The sequence below is a fragment of the Colobus angolensis genome, unplaced genomic scaffold, assembly GCF_000951035.1.
Source record: "Colobus angolensis palliatus isolate OR3802 unplaced genomic scaffold, Cang.pa_1.0 Scaffold131, whole genome shotgun sequence".
NCBI lineage: Eukaryota > Metazoa > Chordata > Mammalia > Primates > Cercopithecidae > Colobus > Colobus angolensis.
In genome coordinates this window covers 69,313-80,704 of record NW_012114364.1, presented here as the reverse complement: position 1 = coordinate 80,704, position 11,392 = coordinate 69,313, and the positions used below count along the sequence as shown (strand labels likewise).

The 11,392-nt window shown below is 40.2% G+C and overlaps 1 protein-coding gene across 1 annotated transcript in view; it reads right to left on the bottom strand.

The window, feature by feature from the left end:
- The window catches only part of AMN1 (antagonist of mitotic exit network 1 homolog (S. cerevisiae)), a 56,838-nt gene that overhangs the window by 13,177 nt on the left and 32,269 nt on the right, over window positions 1-11,392 (bottom strand). The window contains exon 5 of the mRNA XM_011934141.1: window positions 2,995-3,106. Within this exon, the coding sequence (XP_011789531.1) occupies window positions 2,995-3,106 (112 nt within the window). The remainder of the gene's footprint in view (window positions 1-2,994; window positions 3,107-11,392) is intronic.

Genomic DNA, 11,392 nt, shown 5'->3' with positions numbered 1-11,392 from the left:
TCGATCTCCTGACCTCGTGATCCGCCCGCCTCGGCCTCCCAAAGTGCTGGGATTACAGGCGTGAGCCACTGCACCCTGCCTGGGATCCTCAATAATTTTTAAGAACGTAAATGGGTCCTGGGGTATATTTGAAAAATACTACCAGAAAGTATTATTTCAATTACTGAAACCTACAAATGGTAAAGTGTTTTCTCATCACCAACATAAAAATATGAAGGTAAAACCAATAGAATTGCTCTGAAATATACGGGGAATACAAAATCTAAGATGCTTCTTTAGTGAGTTACATTTATATCATATATCTTTTAGATTTTTATAAATTTTGTTTTCTCTCTATATATATATTTTTGATATGGAGTCCCACTCTGTTGCCAGGCTGGAGTGCAGTAAGACGATCTTGGCTCACTGCAACCTCTGCCTTCCAGGTTCAAGCAATTCTCCTGCCTCAGCCTCCCAAGTAGCTGGGATTACATGCACCCAGATGGGGTTATACCCTGATAAACTCATTATAAGTCAAAAATACACAAAGTCGAAAATGCGTTCAATATACCTAACTTACTGAACAATATAGCTTAGCCTAGCCTACATGCTCAGAACACTTAAATTAGCCTACAAGTGGGCACAATTATCTGACACAAAGCCTATTTTTTAATAAAGTGTTGACTATCTCATGTAATCTATTGAATATTATACTGAAAGTGAAAAAAATGGTTGCCTAGGTTCTTGAAGTATGGCTTCTACTGAATGCATATGGCTTTTGCACCACTGTAAAGTAAAAAAACTATAAATTGATCATTTTAAGTCAGGGATCATCTGTGTGGTGACAGCCACCATGCCCAACCAATTAATTTTTAATAGCTTAAAAATAATCCACATGATATAAAATTCAAAAGATATAAAAGGGTATACAATGACATCTTTTTCCTACTCTTGTTCCTTTACAACTTTCTGTGGAGCTAACCCCAGTTAACAGTTTCTTGTTTTCTTTTTTCTTTCTTTTTTTGACACAGGGTCTCACTCTGTTACCCAGACTGGAGTGCAGTGGGGTGATCATGGCTCACTGCAGCCTCGACGTCCCAGGCTCAAGTGATCTACCCGCCTTAGCCTCCCACAGTGCTGGGATTACAGTTATAAGCCACCGCACCCAGCCACCAGTGTCCTTGCTGGCTCCAGTTTCTTAAGAAATGTCTTTGCATAAAGTAAGATCTAATCTTCACTACAGATGTTACTGATACCCAGATACAATCTATGGTTACAGCCTTAACCAAGGCTGGAAACCTAAAAATAAAAGTAAGAAGTTGTCAAAGGGACTTCCTAAAAATAAAAGAGAAGTTGTCAAAGGAACTTCCTAAAAATAAAAGAGAAGTTGTCAAAGGAACTTCCAGGATAATAACTTAACCTACAGAATAATTGTTTAGACTGGCTGGGCATGGTGGCTCACGCCTGTGATCCCAGCACTTTGGGAGGCTGAAGCGGGTGGATCATGAGGTCAGGAGCCTGGCCTGGCCAATATGGTGAAACCCCATCTCTACTAAAAATACAAAAATTACTTGGATGTGGTGACGTGCGCCTGTAGTCCTAGCTACTTGGGAGGCTGAGGCAGGAGAATCACTTGAACCTGGAAGGCAGAGGTTGCAGTGAGCCAAGACTGCACCACTGCACTCCAGCCTGGGCGACAGAGCAAGACTGTCTCAAAAAAAAAAAAAAAAAAAGACTAATTGTTTACACTGTAATAAGAGAAATAAGCTGGAAGAACTGGGCATACCTACTGATTTACAAGTTAGATCCAGTATATATTACAGTGTGGGACCTATTATAGGGGTAATATGAAAGGGTGCCACGGTTTCTAGGGTAGGAGGATATATACCATGGCTCTTATACAGGCAAAATAGGCTATTGCTATTTTGTTCTCCTCCAGTGAAGAGTCTAAGAGTCCAAATTATTCTGACCTTTTTGTTTGTTTGTTTGAGACAGAGTTTCGCTCTTGTTGCCCAGGCTGGAGTGCAGTGATGCGATCTCAGCTCACTGCAACCTCCACCTCCCAAGTTCAAGCGATTCTCCTGCTTCATTCTCCTGAGTAGCTGGGATTACAGGTGCATACCACTAGGCCTGGCTAATTTTGTATTTTTAGTAGAGATGGGGTATCTTCCTGTTGGTCAGGCTGGTCTCAAACTCCTGGCCTCAGGTGATCCACCCGCCTTGGCCTCCCAAAGTACTGGGGTTATAGGCATGAGCCACCGCGCCTGGCTATTCTGATCCTGATATCTGCAGTTTGATAATAGTTAACAAGCCATTTAGTGTATTTGATAGATGTAATAAAAACTTGAAATTTTCTTATTGTTTACATAAAGCATCATGTTCAAGATCATGAACACAACCACTGCTGCCATCATAATCCTCTTCATAGCTAACATTTATTGAGCACTGGCCACCACCTTCATTTATCGTTATCATGACTAACATTTATTGAGCTCTTACTATGTGCAAGGCCATCAGATAAAGAGTTGTCAGAGGCCAGGCACAGCAGCTCACGTCTATAATCCTAGCACTCTGGGAGGCCGAGGCAGGTGGATTGCCTGAGCTCAGGAGTTCGAGACCAGTGTGGGCAACATGGGGAAATCCCGTCTCTGCTAAAAACACAAAAAAACTTAGCCTGGCATGGTGGCATGTGCCTGTAGTCCCAGCTACTTAGGAGGCTGAGGCAGGAGAATTGCTTGAACCCAGGAGGTGGAGGTTGCAGTGAGCTGAGATTGCGCCACTGCACTCCAGCTTGGGTGACAGAGCGAGACTCCGTCTCCCAAAAAATAAAAAATAAAAAAAAAAAAGAATTGTCAGATAATCATGACATAGTACTTATGAGGTAGGTACTCTCATTATGCCTGTTTTACAGATGAGGAAACTGAATAATGAAATGGGTTAAGTAATGTACTCAAGGTCACACAGTTAGTAAAAGATGAAGCCAGGATTTGAACCCAAGCAATCTAACGCACTAACCTGTTATCAAGGGGCATCCATGGAAGAGTAATATACGTATCTGAGGACAGTAAGTAAGGATAGCTTCTACAGCCCCATCAGTCAGATTTACACAATGTCCCATATGAATCTCCTATGCAAAAATAAAGAAAATAAAGTCAAATGAAGACAAAGATCTATAATAACAGTATGAACAATTTTGAGAAACATTCTGATACAAAAAGAACCAGGTATCTACTTGCAAGAAAAAGTATATAGAAAAGACGAATGTAAGTCTGAAGTAATTTGGACGGAGCAGCTTAAAAAGTTAAATGCCCAACCATTTTATTTTATTTTATTTTTTGAGACGGAGTCTTGCTCCGTCGCCCAGGCTGGAGTGCAGTGGCTGGATCTCAGCTCACTGCAAGCTCTGCCTCCTGGGTTTACGCCATTCTCCTGCCTCAGCCTCCCAAGTAGCTGGGACCACAGACGCCCGCCACCTTGCCCAGCTAGTTTTTTGTATTTTTTAGTAGAGACAGGGTTTCACCATGTTAGCCAGGATGGTCTCGATCTCCTGACCTCGTGATCCGCCCGTCTCGGCCTCCCAAAGTGCTGGGATTACAGGCTTGAGCCACCACGCCCAGCCCCAACCATTTTATAAAGTAATGTGTAATATCTATTAAAGCTGAAGATGAGTATGCCCCAGAACCCAGCAATTCCAATTGTTGATACATATTACAGAGAATCTCTTCTACATGTGCACAAGGAAACAATTTATAAATACGCCTTTTGTAGTATTACTTGTAATGGTAAAAAAAGTGGAGAACAGGAAAATCAATGCTTTATAAATAGAATAAGGGAAAACAGCTAAAATGAAAAATATCTACTTGTATTAATAGACATAAATCTCAAACATGTTAGTTCAGACCCTCTGGCAAACAGTATGGTAGTATCTTATAAAGATACTGTATTTTAAAAAACATGTATTTGCTATATGACCCAGCAATTTCACTCATAGGCATTTACCCAAGAAAAATGAAAACACATGTCTTCACAGAGGTTTGCATGCAAATGTCTGTAGCAGTATTCCTAACAGTCCAAAATTGGCAACAACCCAAATGTCCAACAAATGATAAAATTATTTTTTAATTTTTAAAAAATTTCCGTAGGTTTTTGGGGAACAGGTGGTATTTGGTTACATAAGTTCTTTAGTGGTCATTTGTGAGATTTTGGTGCACCCATCAACCAAGCAGTATACACAGAACCCGATTTTTAGTCATTTACCCCTTACCTCCTTCCCACCCTTTCCCCCTGAGTCCCCAAAGTCCATTGTGTCATTCTTATGCCTTTGCATCATCACAGTTTGTCTCCTACTTATAAGTGAGAACATATGACATTTGCTTTTCCATTCCTGAGTTAATTCACCTAGAAGAATAGTCTCCAATCCCATCCAGGTTGCTGTGAATGCCATTTATTCATTTGTTTTTATGGCTGAGTAGTATTCCATTGTATACATTTACCACAGTTTCTGTATCCACTCGTTGATTGATGGGCATTTGGGTTGGTTGCACATTTTTGCAATTGCAAATTATGCTGCTATAAACATGTGTGTGCAAGTATCTTTTTCGTATAATGACTTCTGTTTCTCTGGGTAGACACCCAGTAGTGGGATTGCTGGATCAAATGGTACTTCTACTTTTAGTTATTAAAGGAATCTCCACACTGTTTTTGATAGTGGTTGTGCTAGTTACATTCCCACCAGCAGTGTAGATGTGTTCCCTGTTCACTGCATGCACACCAACATCTATTATTTTTTGATTTTTTTGATTATGGCCATTCTTATAGGAGTGAGGTGGTATTGCATTGTGGTTTTGATTTGTATTTCCCCAATCATTAGTGATGTTGAGCATTTTTTATGTTTGTTGGCCATCTGTATATCTTCTTTTGAGAATTGTCTATTCATGTTCTTAGCCCACTGTTTGATGGGACTGTTTGCTTTTTTCTTGCTAATTTGAGTTTGTTCTAGATTCTGGGTATTAGTCCTTTGTCAGATGTATAGATTGTGAAGATTTTTCTCCCACTCTGTGGGTTATCTGTTTACTCTGCTGACTGTTCCTTTTGCTGTGCAAAAGCTCTTTTAAGTTTAATTAAATCCCAGCTATTTATCTTTGCATCACATGGTAAAATTATAAATAAATTATGGCATATCCATACTATGGAATACTACTCAGCAATAAGAAGGGGCTGAGCACGGTGGCTCACCCCTGTACTCCTAGCACTTTGGGAGGCCGAGGTGGGTGGATCACGAGGTCAGAAGATCAAGACCATCCTGGCTAACATGGTGAAACTCCCCGTCTCTACTAAAAATACAAAAAAAATAGCTGGGTGTGGTGGCACGTGCCTATATTCCCAGCTACTTGGGAGGCTGAGGCAGGAGAATCATTTGAACCTGGGAGATGGAGGTTGCAGTGAGCCAAGATCGTGCCACTGCACTCCAGCCTGGGCAACAGAGCGAGACTCCATCTCGAAAAAAAAAAAAAGAAATGAAACATTAACATAGGCAATAACACGGATCAATCTCGCAAACACTATGCTAAGTGAAGGAAGTAAAATAAAGAAATAAAAACCAAAATACTATATTATATTCTACAGAATTCCATTTACATAAAATTATATTTATATAAAGTTGAATTTATATACAATTATAGAAAAGCCAAAACAATGACAAAGTAAATCAGTGGTTGCCTAAGAGAGGGTCACATAAGAGGATCAAGTACAAAGGACTAGAGACTAAAAAAACAAAATAAAACCACAGAGAAAACAGACAACTTTTTAGGGTGAGGAAAATGTTCTATATATCAATTGTGGTGGCGGTTATATGGCTGTATAACAACTACCAAAATTTATCCAACTATGCACATAAAATGAATGAATTTTCTTGTATGTAAATTATACCTCAATTACACCTGAAAAATTTCAGAAAACATAATTTTGAATAACACAAATTGTAAAGGGACATATATTATGAAGCTATTATGTAAAATTTGAAAACATATAAAACAAGGCTATATCGTATTTATGGATTTATACATTATAGAAAAAATATCCATTTCTGTCTGAGCAGGGTCCACAGGAAGGAAAAAAAGAAAAGGTATCCAAACATGCAAGGAGAGATACATAATCATATTTAGGATAGTGGTTACCTCTGAAGGCAGAAAGGGAGAATAATTGAGCATGGCTTTAGATGTAACATTATTTTATTTTATTTTACTTTATTTTTTTTTTGAGACAGAGTGTCATTCTTGTTGCCCAGGCTGGAGTGCAATGGAGCAGTCTCCGCTCATTGCAACCTCCACTTCCAGGGTTCAAGTGATTCTTCTGCCTCAGCCTCCCGAGTAGCTGTGATTACAGGTGTGTGCGACCACGCCTGGCTAATTTTTGTATTTTTAGTAGAGACAAGATTTCACCACGTTGGTCAGGCTGGCCTCAAACTCTGACCTCAAGTGATCCACCCGCCTCGCCTCTCAAAGTGTTGGGATTACAGGCGTGAGCTACTGCACCCAGCTGTAACATTATTTTAGAAAAAGAACAAATCCAGCACTTTGGGAGGCCAAGGTGGGCAGATCACCTGAGGACAGGAGTTCAAGACCAGCGTGGCCAACACAGTGAAACCCCATCTCTACTAAAAATACAAAAATTAGCTGGGTGTGGTGGTCTGCACCTGTAATCCCAGCTACTTGGGAAGCTGAGGCAGAAGACTCGCTTGAACCTGGGAGGTGGAAGTTGCAGTGAGCCGAGATCACTGCATACCAGCCTGAGTGACAAAGTGTAACTCTGTCTCAAAAACAACAACAACAACAACAAAATTAAAATGAAGGCATTAAAAAAAAGAAAATAATTCTGGCAGATTAGGGTCTTACTGAAATTGCATACTCATAGCATAACTTTTATGGAAAACAATTTAGGACTGTTAAAAAAGTATTCATACCTATTAATCCATTTGTTCCATTTTGGGGACTTCATTATAGCAATGGAAGGAAAAGTGATTGTCCCAATATATAATTATTTCTAATAGTTAAAAACCAGAAACAATCTGAATTACAAGCAATAAAAAACAAGTAAAGTATGTTACATTATATGGACAGTCTGTTCTCTGATATGCCAGGATCTAGAACAGTAAATGCTTAATAAATATTTATTAATAAATGAATTTTATACTGCAAATTAAATTTTAATTATAAGGATTTTTATAGAAACTTATGAAATGACTGTAATATAAGGCCAAAAATGTGATAACATTTATTGAAGTACTACCACGTATCTGGAATTGTATTAAAAGCTGAGGATAAAATAAACAAAATGATGAACACAATGATCAACAGAGATTTCAGAAACGATCATGATATTTGCTAAATGTTATAATGTAAGTTTGTACTGAGTGCTTGTCCATCTTTTTTTTCTTTAATATTATAATTTTTTAATTTTTTTGAGACAACGTCTCACTCTGTTCCCCAAGTTTGAGTGCAGTGGTACAAACACGGTTCACTGTAGCCTCAACCTCCCAAGTTCAATTGATCTCCCCACCCCAGCCTCCTGAGTGGCTGGGAGTATGGGCATGCACCACCACCTCTGGCTAATTTTTTTTTTTTTTTTTTTTTAGATGGAGTTTTGCTTTTGTTGCCCAGGCTGAGTGCAATGGCATGATCTCAGCTCACTGCAACCTCCACCTCCCAGGTTCAAGCCTTAGCCTTCTGAGTAGCATGCACCACCACACCCAGCTAATTTTGTATTTTCAGTAGAGACGGGGTTTCTCCATGTTGGTCAGGCTCGTCTCCGAACTCCCGACCTCACGTGATTCACCTGCCTCAGCTTCGGCCTCCCAAAGGGCTGAGATTACAGGCGTGAGCCACGATGTCTGGCCAATTTTTGTATTTTTCTTTTTTTTTTTAGATGGAGTTTTGCCCTTGTTGCCCAGGCTGAAGTGCAGTGGTGCGATCTCAGCTCACCACAACCTCTGCCTTCTGGGTTCAAGCGATTCTCCTGCCTCAGCCTCTCGAGTAGTTGGGATTACAGGCCTGCACCACCACACCTGGCTAATTTTGTATTTTTAGTAGAGACAGGGTTTCTCCATGTTGGTCAGGCTGGTCTCAAACTCCCAACCTCAGGTGATCCACCCGCCTTGGCCTCCCAAAGTGCTGGGAATACAGGCATGAGCCACTGTGCCCAGCCTGTATTTTTCATAGGGACAAGGTTTCACTATGTTGCCCAGGCTGTTTGTGAACTCCTGGACTCAAGGGATCCACTTGCCTTGGCCTCCCAAAGTGCTGAAATTACAGAAGTGAGCTACCATATTTGGCTTCTTGTCAATCTTTAGGAAAGGTCCTTAGACCTTTAATCAAATTGATTTCCAAATTATAAATAATTTAGCAACATTAATAATTTCCCAGAATAGAACAAATTAAAAGCAACAGATTAAAATGTGATGAAAGGTAGGCCTCTGCATTACTTATGAGAGTAGTCAGTTGAAAAAAAAAAAGTTAGGGCTGGGTGCAGTGGCTCACATCTGTAATCCCAGTACTTTGGGAGGTCAAGGAGGGTGGATCACCTGAAATCAAGTGTTTGAGACCAGCCTGGCCAACATGGTGAAACCCTGGCTCTACTAAAAATACAAAAATTAGCTGGACGTGGTGGCAGCTGCCTGTAATCCTAGCTACTTGGGAGGCTGAGGCAGGAGAATTGTTTGAACCTGGGAGGCAGAGGTTGCAGTGAGCTGAGATCGCACCATTGCACTCCAGCCTGGGCCACAAAAGCAAAACTCTGTCTCAAAAAAAAAAAGAAAAAAAAATTTAGGCCAGACATAGTGGCTTATACCTATAATTCCAGCACTTTGGGAAGCCAAGGCAGGAGAACTGCTTGAGTCCAGGAGTTTGAGATCATCCTGGGCAACATGGCAAGACCCGGCTCTACAAAAAATAAAAAAGTAGCCAGGAGTGGTGGCACATACATGTAGCCCCAGCTATTCAGGAAGCTGAGGTGGGAGGACTGCTTGAGCCAGGGCAGTCAAGGCTGCCATAAACCATGATTGGGCCCGTGTACTCCACCCTGGATGACAGAACAAGACCCTGTCTCAAAAAACAAAATTTAAGTTTGTCCTTCAGTTTGAGTCAGAGGATGCTATAAACCAAAGGTTAAAGTATATTCACTCAGGCCAAGCATGTGGCTCACACCTGTAGTGATCCAGCACTTTAGGAGGTCAAGACATGGGGATCACTGAGGCCAGGAGTTTGAGACCAGCATGGGCAATATAACAAGACCCTGTCTCAACAAAACAAAACAATTTTTTTAAAAGTATATTCACTCTACTTTGTTTAAGGAAGGCATTAAATTCTAATAAATTTCTAATAAATTTCCATTAAAATGTTTTGGCACTTTGGAATAATCTTTGGAAAACTGAAAAAATAAAAAATGTAATGATATGGCACTACAGTCACCAACACTTACTGTAGGTTATTGCATTTTGTTCTCATTCTGCTTAGGTTGGGGCTCTTAATTCTATAATGCTGAGGTAAATTTGTCAGTATGTTTACTATCATGCATAACAACTAATTTCTTGGTGGTTTTATTTGAAGGTGATAAACCAAGTTAACTGAGAACTTTATTTAAAATTATAGTAATTACAGGATAATGTTGTAAGCATTACATAACCTAGTGAATGTAATGCAGTTAGTATACAGCCTGGCATAGCAGTAAGTGCTCGACAAATGTTTGCACTTAAAATACCAAAAATTACTGCTCCTGCATTTAGGATGCAACTTGGAATTCAAAACTTGGTATAATAATAATAATATGGGAATTTCTTTCTTTCTTTTTTTTTTTTCTTTTCAAGATGGAGTTTCACTCCTGTTGCCCAGGCTGGAGTGCAATGGTGCAATCTCGGCTGACTGAAACCTCCCACCTCCCAGGTTCAAGCGATTCTCCTGCCTCAGCCTCCCAAGTAGCTGGGATTACAGGTACCTGCCACCATGCCCAGCTCATTTTTGTATTTTTAGTAGAGATGGGGTTTTTCCATGTTGGCCAGGCTGGTCTTGAACTCCTGACTTCAGGTGATCCACCTGTCTCAGCCTCCCAAAGTGCTGGGATTATAGGCATAAGTCACCATGCCCAGCCTAACATGGTTCTTAATAAAATATGTAAAAAATATATATGCTACCAAGACCCAGATATGTAAGATCACAAAAAAGAATCTCTTTGGGCAATAACTCAAGGATAAATATTTTGGCAAAAACATGGCATTGTCATTCCATTACAATAGTTGGCTTTTTAAAAAAATGTATTTATGGTCGGGCATGGTGGCTCACACCTATAATCCTAGCACTTAGGGAGGCCGAGGGAGGGTGTATCACCTGAGGTCAGAAGTCTGAGACCAGCCTGGCTAACATGGCAAAACCCTGTCTCTAATTAAAAAATATAAAAATTAGCTGGATGTGGTTAGCACATGCCTGTAGTCCCAGCTACTTAGGAGACAGAGGCTGGAGAATCACTTGAACTTGGGACATGGAGATTGCAGTGAGCTGAGATCACACCACTGCACTCCAGCCTGGGCGACAGAGCAAGACTCCGTTTCAACATAAATAAATAAATAAATAAACAAATAAATAAAATAAATAAATATTAAAATGAAAAAAGTATTTAATTAAATTATTTAAGATATAAGGTCTCACTATGTTGCCAGGCTGGACTCCAACTCTTGGGTTCAAGAGATCCTCCTGCCTCAGCATCCCTGGGTAGCTGGGACTACAGGCATGCACCACTGTACCCTATTAAAATAGTTATTTTTACTAACATTTTTATAATTCATTTATAGCTGCTTACTTCCAAAAAGGATTTGATGTAGCTTACTGTTAAACAGCACAGTTATATTGTACCACTTGTCAACTGGGGAAGGCGAAAACCAAAATCCTGGAATAAAAGGCTTCTTAATATATTTAGAAATAGGTTACAAGTGTATTAGTGATTCAATTCAAAGGATGAACACAAATTTAAGAGCTTTTTTAGGCCGAGTGCGGTGGCTCACTCCTGTTAATCCCAGCACTTTGGGTGGCCAAGGCGGTCTGATCACCTGAGGTCTGGAGTTTGAGACCAGCCTGGCCAACATGGTAAAACCCCGTCTCTACTAAAAATACAAAAATTAGTTGGTGGCACACGTCTGTAATCCCAACTGCTTGAGGGGCTAAGGCACAAGAACTGCTTGAACTTGGGAGGTAGAGGTTGCAGTGAGCTGAGACCGTGCCACTGCACTCCAGCCTGGGAAACAGTGCGAGACTCTGTCTCAAAAAAAAAAAATTTTTTTTTAAAAAATGATCGTACAATGTGGCTATCAAGAAAAATAGGATGACAGGATGTCAAGAGAATTAGTACTCCTGGTAGAAACATCATTAAG